Source organism: Pseudophryne corroboree, chromosome 6 (genome assembly GCF_028390025.1).
Source record: "Pseudophryne corroboree isolate aPseCor3 chromosome 6, aPseCor3.hap2, whole genome shotgun sequence".
Lineage (NCBI taxonomy): Eukaryota > Metazoa > Chordata > Amphibia > Anura > Myobatrachidae > Pseudophryne > Pseudophryne corroboree.
The window spans coordinates 507,057,794-507,080,929 of record NC_086449.1 but is presented as its reverse complement, the minus strand read 5'-3'; the positions used below and the strand labels follow the sequence as shown (position 1 = coordinate 507,080,929).

At 46.5% G+C, this 23,136-nt stretch overlaps 1 protein-coding gene across 2 annotated transcripts in view; it reads left to right on the top strand.

The window, feature by feature from the left end:
- Nucleotides 1-23,136, top strand: part of ZDHHC17 (zinc finger DHHC-type palmitoyltransferase 17) — a 186,704-nt gene that overhangs the window by 105,252 nt on the left and 58,316 nt on the right. For both annotated transcript variants that reach the window (XM_063927414.1, XM_063927413.1), the window contains exons 5-7: nt 5,043-5,187; nt 16,243-16,307; nt 17,055-17,217. In XM_063927414.1, the coding sequence (XP_063783484.1) occupies nt 5,043-5,187; nt 16,243-16,307; nt 17,055-17,217 (373 nt within the window). The remainder of the gene's footprint in view (nt 1-5,042; nt 5,188-16,242; nt 16,308-17,054; nt 17,218-23,136) is intronic.

Below are 23,136 nucleotides of genomic sequence, written 5' to 3'. Positions count from 1 at the left end.
GATACCAAGCCCTCCTTGGCCAGTCTGGGACAATGAGGATCGCTCGAACCCTTCTTATGATCTTGGGAACTTTTGGTATCAGAGGAAGTGGAGGGAAGACATACACCGACCGAAATATCCACTGGGTCACTAGTGCATCCACTGCTATTGCTTGAGGGTCTCTCGACCTGGAACAATGGCCCTCATTCCGAGTTGTTCGCTCGCTAGCCGCTTTTCGCAGCATTACACACGCTAAGCCGCCGCCCTCTGGCAGTGTATCTTAGCTTAGCAGAATTGCGAACGAAGTATTCGCAATATTGCGAAAAGATTTTTCTGTGCTGTTTCTGAGTAGCTCGAGACTTACTCTTCCAGTGCGATCAGTTCAGTGCTTGTCGTTCCTGGTTTGACGTCACAAACACACCCAGCGTTCGCCCAGACACTCCCCCGTTTCTCCAGCCACTCCCGCGTTTTTCCCAGAAACGGCAGCGTTTTTTCACACACACCCATAAAACGGCCAGTTTCCGCCCAGAAACACCCACTTCCTGTCAATCACACTCCGATCACCAGAACGAAGAAAATACCTCGTAATGCCGTGAGTAAAATACCAAACTTCTTAGCAAATTTACTTGGCGCAGTCGCAGTGCGAACATTGCGCATGCGCAATTAGCGGAAAATAGCTGCGATGCGAAGAAAATTACCGAGCGAACAACTCTGAATGAGGGCCAATATCTCTGAAGCTTCTTGTTGAGATGAGATGCCATCATGTCTACTTGAGGAACTCCCCAAAAACCTGTCACCTCTGCGAAGACTTCTTGGTGGAGGCCCCATTCCCCTGGATGGAGATCGTGTCTGCTGAGGAAGTCTGCTTCCCAGTTGTCCACTCCCGGAATGAAAATTGCCGCATGGCTGTTGCATGTCTTTCTGCCCAGAGGAGGATCTTTGTCACCTCTGCCATTGCCGCTCTGCTTTTCGTTCCGTCCTGACTGTTTATGTACGCTACTGCTGTTACATTGTCCGACTGAATCTGTATGGGCTGATCTTGAAGAAGATGCACCGCTTGTAGAAGGCCGTTGTAAATGGCTCTCAACTCCAGAACATTTATGTGATGACAAGTTTCCTGACTTGACCATCTTCCTTGGAAGCTTTCCCCTTGAGTGACTGCTCCCCAGCCTCGGAGACTTGCATCTGTGGTTATTAGGACCCAGTCCTGAATCCCAAACCTGCGTCCCTCTAAGAGGTGAGAACTGTGTAGCCACCACAGGAGCGAAATTCTGGCTTTCGATGACTGGATTATCCTCTGATGCATGTGCAGATGGGATCCAGACCACTTGTCCAACAGGTCCCACTGGAATACACTGGCATGGAATCGTCCAAACTGTATGGCCTCGTAGGCCGCTACCATCTTTACCAACAATCGAATGCATTGATGAATCCGACACTCTTGTAGGTTTCAGAATTTGTTTGACCATTCTCTGGATCTCCAGAGCCTTTTCCACTGGAAGAAATACCCTATGCATTTCTGTGTCCAGTATCATCCCCAGAAAAGAAAATCTTGTCGTCGGTTCCAACTGTGACTTTGGAAAATTTATGATCCAACCGTGTCGTTGAACTGTCAGGGAGGGTGCAATGTTCTGCACCAACCTTTCCCTGGACCTCGCTTTTATCAGGAGGTCGTCCAGGTAAGGAATAATATTGACTCCTTGCTGTCGAAGGAGGACCATCATCTCCGCCATCACCTTGGTAAACACCCCCGGAGCCGTGGAGAGTCTGAACGGCAACGTCTGAAATTGGTAATGGCCATCCTGTACTGCAAATCTCAGATAAGCTTGATGTGGAGTATACATGGGAACATGTAAGTAGGCATCTTTTATGTCCACTGACACCATGAAGTCCCCTTCCTCCAGAATGGAAATCACTGCCCTCAGAGATTCCATCTTGAACTTGAACCTTTGCAGGTAGAGATTCAGTGTTTTCAGGTTTAGAATCGGTCTGACCGAGCCGTCCGGCTGTGACAAGGGAACCAGGACAATGACTTGATCCTGACACAATTTTTGTATTGCTGCTGCAACTACCTCCCTGTCTGTGTTCGAAACTGGTAAGGCCGATTTGAAAAATCGGCATGGGGGAACGTCTTGAAACTCCAGTTTGTACCCGTGGGACACTATTTGTAGGATCCACGGGTCCAGGCCAGATTGAACCCAGAACTGACTGAAGAGTTTTAGACGTGCCCCCACCGGAGCAGACTCCCGCAAAGGAGTCCCAGCGTCATGCTGAAGATTTGGCAGAAGCAGAGGTTGATTTCTGCTCCTGCGATCCTGGAGACACTGCAGACTTTTTTCCTTTTCCCCCTTCCTTTACCCGCAAAGAAAGGGGAACCTTTACCCTTTTTATATTTATTGGGCCGAAAGGACTGCATCTGAGAGTGATGTGTCTTTTTTGCCGGCGCGGGAGCATTAGGCAAGAATGTCGACTTACCTGCGGTAGTCGCAGAAACTAAGGCATCTAGCCCATCTGCAAACAAGGCCTCACCCTTATACGGGAGAGCCTCCATATTCCTTTTGGAATCTGCGTCGGCATTCCATTGGCGAATCCACAACGCTCTTCGTGCTGAGATCGCCATGGTAGCGGCTCTTGATCCCAAGAGACCGATATCTTTCATTGCTTCTAGCATGTATGCAGCAGCATCCTTGATTAGTGATGAGCGGATTCTGTTTTACTCGGTTCTCAAAACGGCATCTTATTGGCTCACGGATGTCACGTTTTTTGGATATCCAATAAGATGCCGTTTTGAGAACCGAGTAAAACCGAATCCGCTCATCACTATCCTTGATATGACCTAACTGTAGGAGAATCTCGTCTCTATCTATTGTGTCAATGTCTGATGACAAGTTTTCTGACCACTTTTCAATAGCACTACTCACGCACGCACAGGCAATGTTAGGTCTGAGTAGTGTCCCATTGGCCACATAAATAGATTTCAACGTAGTCTCCAACTTGTGGTCTGCCGGCTCCTTAAGTGAAGCCGTCCCAGGCGCAGGGGGAATCACCTTTTTTGTTAAACGTGACAGGGCACTGTCCAAAACGGGGGGTGACTCCTACCTTTTCCTGATCTCCGCAGGGAAAGGATAAGCTACCTGAATTCTTTTGGGAATCTGGAATTTCTTTTCGGGATTTGCCCAGACACCCTCAAAGGGACTGTTCAGCTCATGAGAAGGAGGAAAAGTTACATTAATTTTCTTTTCTTTATAAAAGTAAGCCTTTTCCTGTGGCAATAATCATGTATTGTATGTTTTTTGCTAACTTTGGATCTATTCCCCTGGAGTCACTAGTGTCAACACAGGAGTCAGAGTCCGTGTCGGTATCAGTTTGTACTAGTGCAAATGACCTTTTATGTGACCCAGAGGGGTAGCCTGTGGATGATAAAGCAGAACTCTGAAAAATCACATCTTCGACATATTTTCTCCAACTTTCTGCATGAGACTCAAACTTATCCAATCTCTTACTGATATGATTCACAGTATCACGTAATTCTTTCACCCATTCAGGCTCATGGTGTGCTGGCAGCGGCCCCACATTACAACTCTGTGTCCCTAAAATGGCTCACTCAGGGGAAGAGCTCCCTGCCTCAGACATGTCACACACGTGCACAAACACACCACAGACACTCCGGGGCTTATAGGGGACAGACCCACAGTAAAATCTGTCAGAAGGACACAGAAGGGACTTGCCAGTTCACAACTAAGCGCCAATGTAAACAATCGCTGTGTATCTACAGAGACCTTTAGCGCTTTTATATGACAATTTAAGCACCACTTTTCACTCTGCCCACCTTAATATACACCCTGATACTTGATGCAGAAGTGGAGCAGGGCCAGCGTGTCTTCCCCTGCAGCTTGCCTGGAGAAAATGGCGCTGAGCAGCGCTGGCTGACTGAGGAGGAAGCCCCGCCACCTACAATGGCGCGTTTCCCCTCAGAAAACATGAGGTAATATTTATACTGGCGGGGGTGTAGGATTGTGCCACGGCCCAATATGCTACCTTTTTGCCAGTCAGAGTAGGTTTTCATGCTGCCCAGCCCCCCCTCCCCCCCCGCGCCCTGTACCCTGCTGTGTGCTGTGTATGGATAGCATGTCCGCGCAGCGTTCCCGCTTGAGCCGTCACGATGACCGGAGGTCCCTCTGGAACTCCGGTAATAATACTCACACGTCTTCTGACTTCTGGCTCTGTTAGGGGGGTGACGGTGTGCTGTGGGAGTGAGCGCATAGCCACAGCTAGTGTTCAGTACCATTCAGGAGCTAATGTTGTCCTGTCAGCAAGAAGTAGAGCCATTAAACTCTTTAGGAAGTTGGTTCCTACTTCTTCCCCCTAAGTCCCACGAAGCAGGGAGACTGTTGCCAGCAGTCTCCCTGAAAATAAAAAAACCTAACATAAAGTCTTTTAGTGAAACTCAGTAGAGCTCCACTAATGTGCGACCAGGCTGCTTGGGCACATTTTCTAAACTGAGGTCTGGAGGAGGGGCATAGAGGGAGGAGCCAGTTCACTGGAAAAGTCTTAAAGTGCCCATGGCTCCTGCGGAACCATCTATACCCCATGGTAATGAAGTGGACCCCAGCATCCTCTAGGACGTATGAGAAAATAAATCAATTTGTGGTAAAGTCCCAGTTTTACTGCCTGGAAGATTATCGTGGGTGTTTGAATTTCTCCCATGGTGGTCTATTCAATTAGTGTCAGATCCTCTCTGACGGAGAGGATCCGACACTGCACTATTCAATTTCTGGGCATTTACGACAGGTTTAGCCCGTTTTCGATCATGCCAATCAAAAAGTCTGATCAGGACTTTAAAAAAAAAACAACACGTTGGATAGGCCTTGTCGGAAATGCCTGCAAATACGACTATATATGTGGATCCGCGGCTGTATATTAACACACTACTTAACAAAAAAAATACACTGCATCTGGGGTGATTGTTTTCTTAGTTTATAATTTCTTGCCATTATACTGTCTTTTCTTACCAATGTAGAAGTCTGTGTCATACAATAAAAATACATCTTATGTCTCTTCAGACAGGGGCATCTATCTATGGTTGTACAGCTCATGAAATATGGCGCTGACCCCTCACTCATTGATGGAGAAGGCTGCAGTTGTATTCACCTAGCAGCCCAGTTTGGGCATACATCGATTGTGGCATATCTCATAGCAAAGGGACAGGTACCATTGATTTAAGATAAATTCTAAACACTTTTTTTTTTTTTTTTCTGTAATATATGATTCCTCTAATGTAGTTTGTGGTGGAAGTTGGTAAATTCACAATTTTCTTGATGATGCAATACATGTTTTGCCATGATTGGTATAAAACATAAATAGTGGGTTGTTTTTTTTTTGCTTTTCCTAAATTGATTGCTAATGTTGTTCCTCAGTTATACCATATTGATTAACATTGATGATAAACCTTTCTGTTTACTTCAATAATGCAGAATGTTTAAAACTTCACTGAAACCCTCTTTACTGCATCTGCATGTCTAAAATCACAATAAATTGCTAGGATCCTGCTTAACAAATCACTTTTTGGTAGCAGTCCAGTAAAAAATATTAAGTAGTTGTTTGAAACCTGAACATTACAAAACGTGTGCCCATAGAGAGGAATCATTAGCCATGGTAAAGTGTTTTGTGTTTATATGATGGAATTGGCTAGTCTGAACAGTAAAACAGTCCTATTTTCCAGCTTCCTTCACCTTTTGGGGCAGATGTATTAACCTGGAGAAGACATAAGGAAGTGATAAACCAGTGATGAGTGCAAGGTGATAAATGCACCAGCCAATCAGCTCCAATATGTAAATGAACAGTTAGGATCTGATTGGCTGGTGGTTTTATCACCTTGCACTTATCATTGGTTTATCACTTGCTTATGCCGTCTCCTTTCTTAATACGTATGCCCCAAAGTTTGTTCCTAAAGTTAACATATACTGGCTGTAAAATGTGTATACAGCTTTGGCGTTTTGTTAGTTTCTTATATCATGGAATCAAAATGGATTTTTCCAGGAATTATTTCTATTGATCAACATTAAAATATTTTCTGATGTAAAAAAATAAAAATCTGCTTTTCTTTTATCATTTACGAATAGTAACATGAAATTACTGATTTTATAAATATTCACAATCTTATGTATTAATATATAGTAGAAGTACTTTTGTTGCAGCTGTAAGTTTTCGTTGGACAAGTTTGGCTTCTGCAGATTTAGATCATTCTACCTTTTCTGCAGTATTGCTTCAATTCATTCCATTCCATTGGTTGGAAACTGTTGGCAAGGAACAATTTCCTTTTTTTAATTTTTTTTTATTTAATCCACTCCAAAGTGGTTTTTCCTGCATGCCTTTGGTCATTGACCAGACTGCATATACGAGGGGTGATTGATAAGTACCTGTGTTAGGCAAGAAAAAAAAATTTCAATGGGAAAATTTTGATTTATTTTTCAACATAGTCCCCTTTTAGCTCGATACACTTGGCCCAACGATATTCTAACCTTTTTCAAGCCCTCCAAAAAATAAGATTTGTCGAACTCTACGAAATAGGCTTCAGTTTCAGCGATGACCTCCTCGTTCGATGCAAATCTCTTACCACCGAGCCATTTTTTCATGTTTGGAAACAGGAAGAAGTCGCAGGGGGCCAAATCTGGAGAATACGGTGGATGCGGCCTCAATTCGTAGCCCAATTCCACCAATTTCGCTGTGGCAACGTGGGATGAGAGTGCCGCAGCATTGTCGTGGTGGAACAGCGCTTTCTTCCTCGCCAAGTGGGGCCGTTTTCTCTTCAATGCTTCGACGAATCTTCCCAATAATTGAGCATAATACTGCCATGTGATCGTTCTTCCCTTTTTCCAAATAGTCGATGAAGATTATGTCTTTCAAATCCCAGAAAATGGTGGGCATGACCTTTCCGGCTGATGGAACCATCTTCGCTGCCTTTGGTGCACATTCGCCGTGTGAAGTCCATTGTTTTGACTGTTCCTTCATTTCTGCCGTGTAGTGATGGATCCATGTTTCATCTACAGTCACGAAACGGCGCAGAAACTCCTTCGGATTGCGCTTAAACAGGTCCAAATACTGCTTTGAAGTGGTCATTCGATTCCACTTGTTGTCCACAGTGAGCAAACGTGGCACCCATCTTGCCGATAGCTTTGTCATGCCCAAATGTTCATGTAGGATTTTCTGCACACGTTCAAATGAGATGCCTACTATCTTAACAATCTCTCTAATCTTCACTCGCCAGTCTGCCAATACATTATCATGGCTTTTGTTGACCATTTCATCCGGAGTCACCTCAATTGGGCGATCTGGACGCTCTTCATCGAGGACGGATGTCCGACCACGCTTGAATTCATTGAACCAATATCTGATGGTTGTCAGCGAAGGTGAATGGTCCTCATAAATGGCTTCTAACTATTCTTTGATTTCCTCACACGTCTTCCCATCCAAAAACAAGAATCTAATCACTGATTGGTACTGCACTTTCTCCATAGTTAGAAAAAACTCAAACTTGCTCACTTCCAACAGCTACCAAAACAAAAGTACACAATGAATTTATCGGAAATTCTGACAGTCGTTTGACAGATGACACTAAACAATGATATACAGGTTTGACGTCAGTGGCGCCATCTGTCTTCAAACACGGGTACTTAGCAATCACCCCTCGTACTTATTCCTTTTACGGCTGCAGTAGGTTTTCCTCCAAAATTTGTTCTTTCTTTATTTTCTCTATCATTCTTGTTTTCCATTATTAAAGCGGTGAAGTATCCCTGTAACTTGAAGTTCACTCATCTCTGTTTCAGGTTATACCCATTTTACAATGCCGCAATAGCCTAGGTTATTGCCAGGTCTACCGAGGTCACCGCTTGGCATAAAAGGGTTCTTGAAAATGATCCCAGGTCGAGTGACCTGGGAACGGGTTTTTCAACCCAGGTTATGCTTAAAATCTGGCTGTGTATGCAGAGGTCCGCCTAAAGGGAGTGTCTATGAGTGACAGGCAAGGCAAACCCAGGTTTAATGTAAATGGGTGTGACCCGGGTTGGAACCATTTCCTGAAACCTGGGCTGGACCTTGGTTTTTGGTGTAAAAGTGGTATTACTGATAGCGTTCTTTAGATTATTGTGCATTATGTGGCTTGCACTAAGTATAGCTTTTAGCATTGAGGCTGGAAACTTCACTCTTGTCGATATTAGATCATAGAACTTTCTTTCTCTTTGTATGTGTTTCTCACAAGCTTACTAGTGAACGGAGTTTTCTTCAAAGATGGTTTTCATTTTTCAGTCTTGTAGATTTGTAAAGTACGTAGGTTATTGTACCATGTACAGTTTCTTCCATCACCACCGTTGAAGACTTTAACGATGTAACTTGATAGAAGTGCACTTTTTCCATGATTTCTCTGTTTTGGATTATTGTCTGTGCAATTCTCCAGTTTTGATACAGTATAATAGACTTGACAGTAGTTGATGAATTTTAGGTATTTGATCTTTACTCGTATCCTTCCTTTTTTTTTTTTTTTTTTAATATCCTTTCTTAAGTATGCTTATAATGTTTTTGATCTTCATTATGAAGCTATTATTTAAAAAGGCAATAACCAACTGTGCAGCCTCTCAAAGGCTAGTGTATTTATAGAACAATTGAAACTTTTTCTGCTGCGGGGTACACTGGACTCCACAAGGAATAACATCAGGGGTGTAGAGTAGGATCTTGATCCGAGGCACCAACAGGCTCAAAGCTTTTGACTGTTCCCAAGATTAACAGCACTGCCTCCTCTATAACCCCGCCTCCGTGCACAGGAGCTCAGTTTTGTAGTTGGTGCCTTGCAGTAAGCAGGCTGTCAACAGGGTGGGCTGCTCCTGCAGCCCTAAATAAAAAGCTATTTCAGAAGAAAAGAAAATCTGAAGACTTCAAGGGCTGCAGCAGTGTCTGGATGTCAGTCAGACATCCCCTGCTGCAGTTCCATCACTCCCCCAGAGGCGCTGTATACTCCCACGCCCTGGTTGCCGGGTGCTTACAGCGGAGGCTCCGGTGTTCTTCTGGTTAGTCACACACTCTCCGCTGTCCTCCCGGATTGCATGGCCGCATACGAGCCTGTTGGTGCCTCGGATCAAGATCCTACTCTACACCCCCGATGTTATTCCTTGAGGAGCCCAGCGTACCTCGCAGAAAGAGATTTCTCTGACGTCCTAGTGGATGCTGGGAACTCCGTAAGGACCAAGGGGAATAGCGGGCTCCGAAGGAGGCTGGGCACTCTAGAAAGATTTATGACTACCTGGTGTGCACTGGCTCCTCCCACTATGACCCTCCTCCAAGCCTCAGTTAGATTTTGTGCCCGGCCGAGGTTGGATGCACACTAGGGGCTCTCCTGAGCCTTTAGAAAGAAAGTATAGAAATTAGGTTTTTTATTTTCAGTGAGACCTGCTGGCAACAGGCTCACTGCAGCGAGGGACTAAGGGGAGAAGAAGCGAACCTGCCTGCTTGCAGCCAGCTTGGGCTTCTTAGGCTACTGGACACCATTAGCTCCAGAGTGATCGACCGCAGGCCCAGCCTTGGTGTTCGGTCCCGGAGCCGCGCCGCCGTCCCCCTTACAGAGCCAGAAGCAAGAAGAGGTCCGGAAAATCGGCGGCAGAAGACATCAGTCTTCACCAAGGTAGCGCACAGCACTGCAGCTGTGCGCCATTGCTCCTCACACACACTTCACACTCCGGTCACTGAGGGTGCAGGGCGCTGGGGGGCGCCCTGAGAAGCAATAATAATAACACCTTGGCTGGCAAAAATACCACAATATATAGCCCCAGAGGCTATATATGTGGAAAATACCCCTGCCAGAATATAGGAAAAAGCGGGAGAATAGTCTGCAGAAAAGGGGCGGAGCTATCTCCTGCAGCACACTGGCGCCATTTTTCCCTCTCGGCTCCGCTGGAAGGAAGCTCCCTGGCTCTCCCCTGCAGTCTACACTACAGAAAAGGGTAAAAAAGAGAGGGGGGGCACTAAATTTAGGCGCAGTATACATTTATATAGAAAAAGCAGCTATAGGGGACATAACTCAGTTAGTCCCTGCATTATATAGCGCTCTGGTGTGTGCTGGCATACTCTCACTCTGTCCCCCCAAAGGGCTTTTGTGGGTCCTGTCCTCTGTTGTAGCATTCCCTGTGTGTGTGCGGTGTGTCGGTACGGCTGTGTCGACATGTTTGATGAGGATAATGATGTGGAGACGGAGCAGATGCCTTTAGAAGGGATGTCACCCCCTGCGGGGCAGACACCTGAGTGGATGGGCTTATGGAAAGAAATGAGTGCACGTATAGACTCCTTACATAAGAAATTTGACGACATGCCAAATGTGGGACAGCCGACTTCTCAGCTCGTGCCTGTCCAGGCGTCTCAAAGGTCATCCGGGGCTCTGAAACGCCCGCTACCTCAGACCGCAGACCCAGATGTCGACACTGATACTGACACCAGTGTCGACGACGATGAGTCTAACCTGATGCCCACTAAGGCCATTCACTGCATGATTGAGGCAATGAAAGAGGTGTTACACATTTCTGATATAACTACAGGTACCACTAAAAGGGGTATTATGTTTGGGGAGAAAAAACTACCCGTAGTTTTTCCCCCATCAGATGAATTAAATGAAGTGTGTGAAGAAGCGTGGGCTTTCCCTGATAAAAAATTGGTAATTCCTAAGAAGGTACTAATGGCGTTCCCTTTCCCGCCAGAGGATAGGTCACGTTGGGAAACACCTCCTAGGGTGGATAAAGCGCTCACACGTTTGTCTAAAAAGGTGGCACTACCGTCTCCGGATACGGCCGCCCTCAAGGAACCTGCTGATAGAAAGCAGGAGGCGATCCTGAAGTCTGTATATACACACTCAGGCATTATACTTAGACCAGCTATTGCGTCAGCATGGATGTGCAGTGCTGCCGCCGCGTGGTCAGATAAACTGTCAAAAAATATTGACACACTAGACAGAGACACGATCCTGCTAACCATAGACCATATCAAAGACTCAGTCTTATATATGAGAGATGCACAGAGGGAAATCTGCCGGCTGGCATCTAAAGTAAGTGCATTGTCCATTTCTGCTAGGAGAGGCTTATGGACTCGCCAGTGGACAGGAGATGCAGATTCTAAAAGGCACATGGAAGTTTTGCCTTATATGGGTGAGGAATTATTTGGGGATGGTCTCTCGGACCTAGTTTCCACAGCAACGTCTGGGAAGTCAGCATTTTTACCCCATGTCCCCTCACAGCCTAAGAAGGCGCCGTTTTATCAGGTTCAGTCCTTTCGGACCCAGAAAAACAAGCGTGGAAAAGGCGGGTATTTTCTGTCCAGAGGCAGAGGTAGGGGAAAAAAGGCTGCAACAAACAGCAGGTTCCCAGGAGCAAAAGTCCTCCCCCGCTTCTTCTTCCAAGTCCGCCGCATGACGGTGGGGCTCCACAGGCGGAGCCAGGTACGGTGGGGGGCCGCCTCAAGAATTTCAGCGATCAGTGGGCTCGCTCACAGGTGGATCCCTGGATCCTTCAAATAGTATCTCAGGGGTACAAACTGGAATTCGAGGCGTCTCCACCCCACCGGTTCCTAAAATCTGCCTTGCCGATTGCTCCCTCAGACAGGGAGGCGGTGCTAGCGGCAATTCACAAGCTGTATTCCCAGCAGGTGATAATCAAGGTACCCCTACTTCAACAAGGCCGGGGTTACTATTCCACACTATTTGTGGTGCCGAAACCGGACGGTTCGGTGAGACCCATTTTAAATTTGAAATCCTTGAACACATACATAAAAAAATTCAAGTTCAAGATGGAATCGCTCAGGGCGGTTATTGCAACCCTGGACGATGGGGATTACATGGTATCCCTGGACATCAAGGATGCTTACTTGCATGTCCCCATTTACCATCCTCACCAGGAGTACCTCAGATTTGTGGTACAGGATTGCCATTACCAATTCCAGACGCTGCCGTTTGGACTGTCCACGGCACCGAGGGTATTTACCAAGGTTATGGCGGAAATGATGATACTCCTTCGAAGAAAGGGAGTTTTAATTATCCCGTACTTGGACGATCTCCTAATAAAGGCGACGTCCAAGGAACAGTTGTTGGTGGGAGTAGCACTATCTCACCATGCCAGAATCTTTCAGTGGGATCTATTGGACAAATGGTCCGGATCGCATCTTCAGATGCATCGCTTAATAACCCTGTCTCCAAGAACCAGGGTGTCTCTACTGTGGTGGCTGCAGAGTGCCCATCTTCTGGAGGGCCGCAGGTTCGGCATACAGGACTGGGTCCTGGTGACCACGGATGCCAGCCTTCGAGGCTGGGGGGCAGTCACACGGGGAAGAAACTTCCAAGGACTATGGTCGAGTCAGGAGACTTCCCTTCACATAAATATTCTGGAACTAAGGGCCATTTACAATGCCCTAAGTCAAGCAAAATCCCTGCTCCTACACCAGCCGGTGCTGATCCAGTCAGACAACATCACGGCAGTCGCCCATGTAAATCGACAGGGAGGCACAAGAAGCAGGATGGCAATGGCAGAAGCCACAAGAATTCTCAGATGGGCGGAGAATCATGTACTAGCACTGTCAGCAGTGTTCATTCCGGGAGTGGACAACTGGGAAGCAGACTTCCTCAGCAGACACGACCTCCACCCGGGAGAGTGGGGACTTCATCCAGAAGTCTTCCAGATGCTGGTAAACCGTTGGGAAAAACCACAGGTGGACATGATGGCGTCCCGCCTCAACAAAAAGTTAAAAAGATATTGCGCCAGGTCAAGGGACCCTCAGGCGATAGCTGTGGACGCTCTAGTGACACCGTGGGTGTACCAGTCGGTTTATGTGTTCCCTACTCTGCCTCTCATACCAAAGGTATTGAGAATAATAAGAAAGCGAGGAGTAAACACAATTCTCGTGGTTCCGGATTGGCCAAGACTAGCGTGGTACCCGGAACTTCAAGAGATGATCTCAGAGGACCCGTGGCCTCTGCCGCTCAGACAGGACCTGCTACAGCAGGGGCCCTGTCTGTTCCAAGACTTACCGCGGCTGCGTTTGACGGCATGGCGGTTGAACGCCGGATCCTGAAGGAAAAGGGTATTCCGGAAGAAGTCATTCCTACGCTTATTAAAGCCAGGAAAGATGTTACGGCAAAGCATTATCACCGCATATGGCGGAAATATGTTGCATGGTGCGAGGCCAAAAAGGCCCCAACAGAGGAATTTCAACTAGGTCGATTTCTGCATTTCCTGCAAGCAGGAGTGAATATGGGCCTAAAACTAGGCTCCATTAAAGTACAGATCTCGGCTCTGTCGATTTTCTTTCAAAAAGAACTAGCTTCAGTACCTGAAGTTCAGACATTTGTGAAAGGAGTGCTGCATATTCAGCCCCCGTTTGTGCCTCCTGTGGCACCTTGGGATCTCAACGTGGTGTTGAGTTTCTTAAAATCACATTGGTTTGAGCCACTAAAAACCGTGGATCTAAAATATCTCACGTGGAAAGTGGCCATGTTATTGGCCTTGGCTTCAGCCAGGCGAGTGTTAGAATTGGCGGCTTTATCATGTAAAAGCCCTTATCTGATTTTCCATATGGATAGGGCAGAATTGAGGACTCGTCCCCAGTTTCTCCCTAAGGTGGTGTCAGCGTTTCACCTGAACCAGCCTATTGTGGTGCCTGCGGCTACTAGGGATTTGGAGGACTCCAAGTTGCTAGACGTTGTCAGGGCCCTGAAAATATATGTTTCCAGGACGGCTGGAGTCAGAAAATCTGATTCGCTGTTTATCCTGTATGCACCCAACAAGCTGGGTGCTCCTGCTTCTAAGCAGACTATTGCTCGCTGGATTTGTAGTACAATTCAGCTTGCACATTCTGTGGCAGGCCTGCCACAGCCAAAATCTGTAAATGCCCATTCCACAAGGAAGGTGGGCTCATCTTGGGCGGCTGCCCGAGGGGTCTCGGCTTTACAACTTTGCCGAGCAGCTACTTGGTCAGGGGCAAACACGTTTGCAAAATTCTACAAATTTGATACCCTGGCTGAGGAGGACCTGGAGTTCTCTCATTCGGTGCTGCAGAGTCATCCGCACTCTCCCGCCCGTTTGGGAGCTTTAGTATAATCCCCATGGTCCTTACGGAGTTCCCAGCATCCACTAGGACGTCAGAGAAAATAAGAATTTACTCACCGGTAATTCTATTTCTCGTAGTCCGTAGTGGATGCTGGGCGCCCATCCCAAGTGCAGATTGTCTGCAATACTTGTAAATAGTTATTGCTAACTAAAGGGTTATTGTTGAGCCATCTGTTGAGAGGCTCAGTTGTTTTCATACTGTTAAACTGGGTATTGTATCACGAGTTATACAGTGTGATTGGTGTGGCTGGTAAGAGTCTTACCCGGGATTCAAAATCCTTCCTTATTATGTCAGCTCGTCCGGGCACAGTGTCCTAACTGAGGCTTGGAGGAGGGTCATAGTGGGAGGAGCCAGTGCACACCAGGTAGTCATAAATCTTTCTAGAGTGCCCAGCCTCCTTCGGAGCCCGCTATTCCCCTTGGTCCTTACGGAGTTCCCAGCATCCACTACGGACTACGAGAAATAGAATTACCGGTGAGTAAATTCTTATTTTAACAACGGTAAGTTCTTACCATAAATCTCGTTTTTTAAACAATGTAATTGTATACAGGTAGACTCCAATCAATTAATTATGTGATCTCTGAAGACATCTGATTTCCACAAGGTTTATTTAGGTATCTTAGTAAAGGTGGGTGAATTTGTATGCAATCAGGCGTTTCCTTTTTCATTTGTAATCAAGGAAAAGCTTTAGATTTTTTTAAATTTATTTTTTAAACTTAAGTACTATATGTTGATGAGTGGAAACTATGCCTTAATAAATCCATTTTGATTCCTTCAGTGAGAGATACAACCAATGTATTCACCAGTTACCTGTTCTTTTGTAGAGTGCACTTCATCTTGTGTGGTGGTAAATGAAGCCATACTTTAATATATGAGAAATAGCAATTATACAGAATTCCACCTGCTTTCTTTATCAACTTGTTGTAAGGTGTTTTCACATCTCCAATTTGTCACATTTGTAATACTGTAGGTTTAAATTTATTTTTTCTTGGTCTTCTAAGCAAATGTTCTGTTGCAATTATTACTGGGCAGTTTATGCTTTGTGTAAATGGAAAAAAAAATAGTTTTTCCTTTTAACTAACAAAGGCTAGTCAGATGCTTGGTTGCATAGGGAGAGGAATCCGCAGCAGAAAGAAAGAAGTAATAATGCCACTGTGTAGGCCATTGGTACAACGTTATCTAGAATACTGTGTTCAATTCTGGAGGCCATATCTTCAAAAGGATATTAATACATTAGAGACTGTACAAAGAAGGGTACCTAAAATGGTGCATGGCCTACATCACAAAACATACCCAGAAAGGCTAAAAAAATCTCAATATATATAGTTTGGAGCAGAAAAGGGAAAGGGGGGACATGATAGAAACTTTCAAATATATCAAGGGATTTAACAAAGTCCACGAGGGAAACATTCTCCAAATGAAGAGAAGCAATAGGACACAAGGGGTGTAGTACGGCTGACCGGCGGTCTCCTGACCGCCGGTCAGCTTACCGACGCCGGGATCCCGGCAGCATACCGACGCCGGGATCCCGGCGGGGAGGGGCGAGTGCAGCAAGCCCCTTGCGGGCTCGCTGCGCTCGCCACGGGTTCTATTCCCACTCTATGGGTGTCGTGGACACCCACGAGTGGAAATAGTCCCTGTTGGTCGGCATGCCGACCATCGGGACAGTGACCCTTCGGGCTGGTGGAGGAAGTCATGTGACTGTCTGTCAGCTGACCGGCGGTCACATGAATACCACCCGACACAAGGACACGCACTGAGACTGGAGGAGGAGAGGGGGGGGGGATTTGAGGAAAAATTACTTCACAGGAAGAGAAGTGGACAAGTGGAATATCCTCCCATCAGAGATGGCTGAGGATAAGACAGTAGAGCAGTTTAAACATGCATGGGATAGACATAAGGATAGCCTTACAAAGGAATACGGATCAAAAAAGGTTTAAGGTAAAAATATGGTTTAAAAAAAAAAAAAGAAGAGGAGGGAGCAGTGCCAGACTAGATAGGCCAAGTGAGTCAAATTCTGTGTTTTTGGCATTACTAAAAACAGTGTTTATACCATACCATATATGCAGGACATATTTACTCATCATTTATTTCTTTTGTGTTGTACGCTGATAATCAACATTTCTGTTCCAGGATGTCGATATGATGGATCAGAACGGAATGACTCCATTAATGTGGGCAGCTTATAGGACACATAGGTAGGTACTTAAATGTTTTCTACGTAAGTGTGATTATCACATTGTAGTGTCCCTTAGATCACACAGTGACCCCAGGTCAGTGCCACATTCACCTGGTCTGATCTCCTCAGTCAGGCTCTGACTTCTTCATCTGTGTGTGAGTGGTTGCGTGCCTGTGCCTGGCCGTTGGTGTCCAGAGCAGAGCCAATGCCTTTCCTTTGCCACCTTCCCTGAGCAAGCATGCGTGTCTGGGCTTATAGGCAGACTGTGTCATGACACACTTGTCCACTAGTTGCAGCACACCAGTGTACGCCACTGCACACCAGTTGAAAATTGCTGACTTCGAGGGAATCTTACGCAGTTTAAAATTGCTGTTATTGGCTACCTGCAATGCCGTGATGCATTATGTTGGTACTGTAGCAAATTCCTTTTTTTTTTTTTTTGTATGTTTAGATTTTAATTATTACACATATTGTAGCACAAGAGTGCCTCGCCTTTTTTGATCTTAGGGCTGCTTGACAGATATAGTACTTATTTGACGAAGCCTCATGAAAATTGTTCTTATTCAGGTAATTTAAACAGATCGTTGCTAACCTCTAAACATTATGGTAATAGGCATGGTTTGATAATTTAGGGTCCTCTGATATCCCAATTAATATTTTTTTTAATTTTTTTTAGTTTTCTGGGAACAGTGGATTCACTTATAAGAAAAATAATTGTTTTTTGTTTTTTTTTGTTTTTTTGTTTTAATGTTCTGTGCTTTTATAGTGTGGATCCAACTAGGTTACTTCTTACCTTTAACGTGTCTGTAAGTCTTGGAGATAAATACCACAAGAACACTGCGTTACATTGGGCTGTTCTGGCCGGAAACACTACAGTTATTAGCTTGCTCCTAGATGCTGGTGCCAATGTTGATGCTCAGAATATTAAGGTAAATAAAGTTATGTGAATGATGTTTTCTAGTTTTTGTTTAACTTTATACAGCTTTTTGCAAAGGTGATTGAACTCTGTCCTCAGGACCCCAGACAGTTCATGTTTTCTAGGTCTCCTTACACCTATGGATCTTCTAAAATGTGTCAGTGTGCAATGAATACACCTGTGCACCTGCTAGGGGATCTGAAAAACATGAACTGTGTAAGGTCCTGAGGACTGAGTTTGAGAACCACTGGCTTAATGTTTATCAAAATGCAATTTAGATTTCTGACTCCTCAAAGTAGCCGAACTATGTAACCACCGAACACACTTCTGGTGTTCTTTCTACAGCAGAATTCTAATTTTGTTCGTGAAGGTGTTGAGGAAGTTTTTGCAAAGGTGTTGCACTTGTTTGTTGGTTGCTTTGCTGGAATACATACAATTTGCCGACGGACAGGATGCCGTCTGTCAATATCCTGACAGTGGCATCCTGTCCGTCAGAATGCCGATAGCGGTGCGAGCGCTTAGTCCCCTTGCGGGCTTGCTGCACTTGCCACGCTGTGGGCTCAGTGGCTCTCTGCACTCGCCACAAGATCTATTTCCACTCTATGGGTGTTGTGGACACTCACGTGTGGGAATAGACCAGTTGCGCTGGTGTTCTGGCTGTCCGTATTGTCTGCTGTCGGGATTTCGGCGTCAGTATCCTGAACGCCGGGATCCCAACAGCTGGCATGTTAACCACAACCCACTTTGCTTTCTTTAGCATCCATAAGGGATATTGGGGAATCTAGTACGATGGGGTGTAGACGTGGTCCAAAGGAGCCAGTGCACTTTAAATTTCTTCAACTGGGTGTGCTGTCTCCTCCCCTCTATGCCCCCTCCTACAGACAGTTTAGAATAAAGTGCCCTCAGGAGAGGATGCACATGTCTGCAGCTCCAGAGAGTTTTCTTCATTTTCTTTTAAACTTTTATTATTTTCGGTATACTGTCTGGGCAACAGCATACCTGCACCGTGGGAGTTAGGGGGTGGTCACTGGCCTTACGAGTTGCAGAGCCGCTTCCCCGCTGCAGGACCACTGTCCTGAGGGGTTGTTGTTCAGCGGGGCACTGCGCCTTGGCTGTCACAGCCGCAGCACACCACACACCCCTAATGCTGCCTGAAGGTGACATTGGTGATGAGTACAAACCGGGGGACCCGCAAGGGGGGTCCCCCGGTTCAAAGTGCGGCACACAGGACCCTCCTAGGGGGTGTCCCGCTAAGATCCCCCGTGTAAAACTGGCACAAAAGGGCTTGACTAGCACTTGTGTGATGTTTTAAGATAAAAAGGAGACTTTTGCCAGTATAAGATATATATATATATATATATATATATATATATATATATATATTGTATGTAACTCCGACGCCATTGGAGGGGGCAGAGCGGGACCTGAGGCGTTTTGGCACCTTCCTCTGCTTACTGCAGCCATATACAGCACACACAGCGCTTCCTGACTCCTCCGCCACGCTGGATATCTGGTACAGGGTGTAGCAAAGGGGGAGAGCCGCTTGTGTACACTATCCTGATCCTATTTAGGACTAAAATTGTTAATGTTTACTGTGTTTTAGGGAGCTGACAGCCTCACTGGGGCTGTGCCGCTCAGGGTGTGCTGGTGTCCTCCCTCTCTCTGTGTCTCCTCTCACAGTAGGGCAGGCTTGCATTATAACTGTTTATGTCTATGTTATTGTGCTTATTGTGAAATATGGGTAAACACTAGATTCTCTCCATAGTCTGATGATTCTCTTTCCTGTGAACAATGCAGTCAATCGCCACAAATCAGTGAAGGAGCTGGGGGAGAGGGTCCAGAGCCCTACTGGTTAGGGTCTCTTAAGACTATGATGTCGGAAATGTCTTCCCAGCTCACTGCTAATGTGCAGAAAACTCAGCTACTACAACAAGCTGTTGCAGATTTAGCTGCAAGGGTAGATGCACAGCCCAACCTTCTCCCTCCTCTCATGCAGGGCCTCAGAAGCGTGGTTTACCTGCTATACTATCTGATAAAGATGATAAACAGGATGATGGGGATGACCTTGATCCCGTTAGTGGGGATCCCGATGCTGCTCAGGGTATTGAACCCCTCATTTTGGCTATAAGGGATGTATTAATGCTCCCTCTAGAGGACGCTGCATCACAGCGGTCATTTTTCTTTGTACAAAACAAGCCTAATGTCACTTTCCCTGATTCTCCAGAGTTAGATGACTTGTTCAAACAGGCCTGGAAAAATCAAGACAAAAATTCTAAGTGTACAAAAAGTTTTTGCGCACTTTCCCATTTGCTCCTGAAGGTAGAAAATTTTGGGAGGAGCCCCCTGGGGTGGATGTCTCAGTCTCTCGCTTGTCTAAAAAGGCAGTGCTGCCTGCCCCGGGCTCCTTTACCATGAAGGATCATGGGGATAAGAAGACAGAGACTACCCTAAAGTCTATATACACAGCAGCTGGTATATCACAAAGACCAGTCATTGCATGTTGCTGGATGACCCATGCTATTCATTCTTCGGCCACTCAAATTCAGGGGGGCCTCTCAGGGGATACGCATTTAGTTACGATGGTAACCTTCCTGAAGCACATTCAGGACACTACCCGTGTCCTCTGTGATTCCCTCAAGGAGATGGGTAACATTAATGGTTGGACTTCTGCTTTGGCGGTGTCGGCGCGTAGGTCCATGTGGTTGCGTCCGTGGATTGTGGACGCGGAATCCAAACATAGTGTGGAAATTCTCCCCTTTTCGGTGGGAATGGCTTTTTTGGGTTGAATTGGACACCTGGATCTCCAAAGTTACAGCTCTAGCATGGCACCTCCCATACTGGAGCGCCTCGTATGAGGCGACCATCTTTCCCAACAATCTTATGCAAAGATGGATGGACACTTGAGAAAGTTGGAGCACCATGCGGACCTGAAGTGTTTTCACCTTGTCCTCTGGTAGAAACACCTTCTGGGCCACAGTATCCAGCAACATCCGCAGGAACAGGAGTCTCTGGGTTGGCTCCAGGTGGGACGTCTGTAAGGTGTGGATCCACCCATGGTCTGACAGAAGATGGATGGTGCGGTTGATATGGAGCAACAAAAGCTCCCTGGGTCTTGCCTTTTATCAGAAGATCGTCCAGATAAGGGACCACATTGACCCGCTGGACCCTTATTGAAGCATCATCTCCACCATCACCTTTGTGAATACCCTCAGGACTGTAGACAAGCCGAAGGGCAGAGCCTGGAATTGGAAGTGATCGTCCGAACAGGGCAAACCGCAGGTACACCTGAAGTGGCGGCCAAATCGAAATATGGAGATAGGCATCCTTGATATCCAAGGAGACAATAAATTCCTGTTCTTCCAGGCCCGCAACCACTGCTCACAGAACTTCCATTTTGAACTTGAACACCCTCAAATAAGGATTCAAGGATTTCAGATTCAAAATGGGCCTGACCAAACCGTCCAGTTTTTTGGCACGACAAACAGGTTTGAGTAAAACCCCTTGCCACGTTGCAGTAGTGGGACTGGAACAATGACGTGGGACTGGACCAACTTACGGATAGCCCGTTGCAACGTAACTTGCATATCATCCAAAGCTGGTAAGCTTGATTTGAAAAATCGTTGGGGAAGGGGGTGCACTGTCGAACTCCAGCTTGTAGCCCTGAGAAATTAGCTCTCTGACCCAGGTATCCTGCAGGAAGTCTCCCAGACGCTGCTGAAGTGACGCAGTCGAGCTCCCACCTCGAGATTCCCTCAGGGTGAGTGGGCACAGTCATGCTGCGGCCTTTGTGGAAGCAGAACCGGTGGACTGTTCCTGAGAACTGGTTATTGCAGGTTTTCTAGACTTACATCTGGTGCCTCTAGCCACATTGGAGGTAACTCTGGCCTTCGACCGAAAGGACTGAATATATGGCCCCTGATAGGAACGTCTTGTCGGCGGGGCCCCAGAGGGGAGAAAATAGGATTTTAATATCTACTGGTAAGTCCTTTTCTCGTAGTCCATAAGAGATATTGGGCTCCTGCCTCAGTTCGTTGACTTTTCTGCAGGTTCTTGTTATATAGCTACCTGTTTAGCTGCTGTTGTTACCAGCCGTTGCTGGTTGTTTTATGTTAGTGGTGTGCAGGTAAATCTCACCATCCTTTGTTGTCATATTCCTTCTCTCATATATGTCTTTTCTCCTTCGGGCACGTTTTTACCTATAACTGCCTGTGGGAGGGGGCATAGAGGGGAGAAGCCAGCACCCATTTGAAGAAATTTAAAGTGCACTGGCTCCTTTGGACCCCGTCTGTACCCCATCGTACTAGATTCCCCAATATCCCTTACGGTCTAAGAGAAAAGGATTTACTGGTAGGGATTTAAAATCCTTTCTCTGACGTCCTAGTGGATGCTGGGACTCCGTAAGGACCATGGGGAATAGCGGCTCCGCAGGAGACTGGGCACATCTAAAGAAAGCTTTAGGACTAACTGGTGTGCACTGGCTCCTCCCCCTATGACCCTCCTCCAAGCCCCAGTTAGATTTCTGTGCCCGACGAGAAGGGTGCACACTAGGGGCTCTCCTGAGCTCTTTGTGAAAGTTTTAGTTTAGGTTTATTATTTTCAGTGAGACCTGCTGGCAACAGGCTCACTGCATCGTGGGACTAAGGGGAGAAGAAACGGACTCCCCTGCGTGCAGAGTGGATCGGGTTTCTTAGGCTACTGGACATTAGCTCCAGAGGGACGATCACAGGTTCAGCCTGGATGGGTCCCGGAGCCGCGCCGCCGGCCCCCTTACAGAGCCAGAAGAGCGAAGAGGTCCGGTGAAATCGGCGGCAGAAGACGATCCTGTCTTCAGATAAGGTAGCGCACAGCACCGCAGCTGTGCGCCATTGCTCTCAGCACACTTCACACTCCGGTCACTGAGGGTGCAGGGCGCTGGGGGAGCAGCGCCCTGAGACGCAATAAATCGATTAAAACCTTATATGGCTAAAATAAATGCATCACATATAACTCCTGGGCTATATGGATGCATTTAACCCCTGCCAAAACATATAAAAAAACGGATGATAAGGACGCCGAGAAAGGGGCGGAGCCTATCTCCTCAGCACACTGGCGCCATTTTCCCTCACAGCTCAGTTGGAGGGAAGCTCCCTGGCTCTCCCCTGCAGTCACTACACTACAGAAAGGGGTTAAAAAAGAGAGGGGGTCACAAATTAGGCGCAGTATAAACAATACAGCAGCTATAAAGGGAAAAACACTTATATAAGGTTATCCCTGTATATATATAGCGCTCTGGTGTGTGCTGGCAAACTCTCCCTCTGTCTCCCCAAAGGGCTAGTGGGTCCTGTCCTCTATCAGAGCATTCCCTGTGTGTGTGCTGTGTGTCGGTACGTTGGTGTCGACATGTATGAGGAGAAAAATGATGTGGAGACGGAGTAGAGTGTCTGTAATAGTGTTGTCACCCCCTAGGGGGTCGACACCTGAGTGGATGTACTGTTGAAATTGCGTGACAGTGTCAGCTTTGTATAAAAGACAGTGGTTGACATGAGACAGCCGGCTACTCAGCTTGTGCATGTCCAGACGTCTCATACAGGGGCTTTAAAGCGCCCGTTACCTCAGATACAGACGCCGACACGGATACTGACTCCTGTGTCGACGGTGAAGAGACGACCGTGATTTCCAATAGGGCCACACATTGCATGATTGATGCAATGGAAAATGTTTACACTTTTCTGATAATATGAATACCACCAAAAAAGGGGTATTATGTTTGGTGAGGAAAAACTTCCTGTAGTTTTCCTGAATCTGAAAAATAAAATGAGGTGTGTGATGATGCGTGGGTTTCCCCCCGATGACAATTGATAATTCTAAAAAGTTATTGGCAGTATACCTTTTCCCGCCAGAGGTTAGGGTGCGTTGGGAAACACCCCCTACAGGGGATAAGGCGCTCACACGC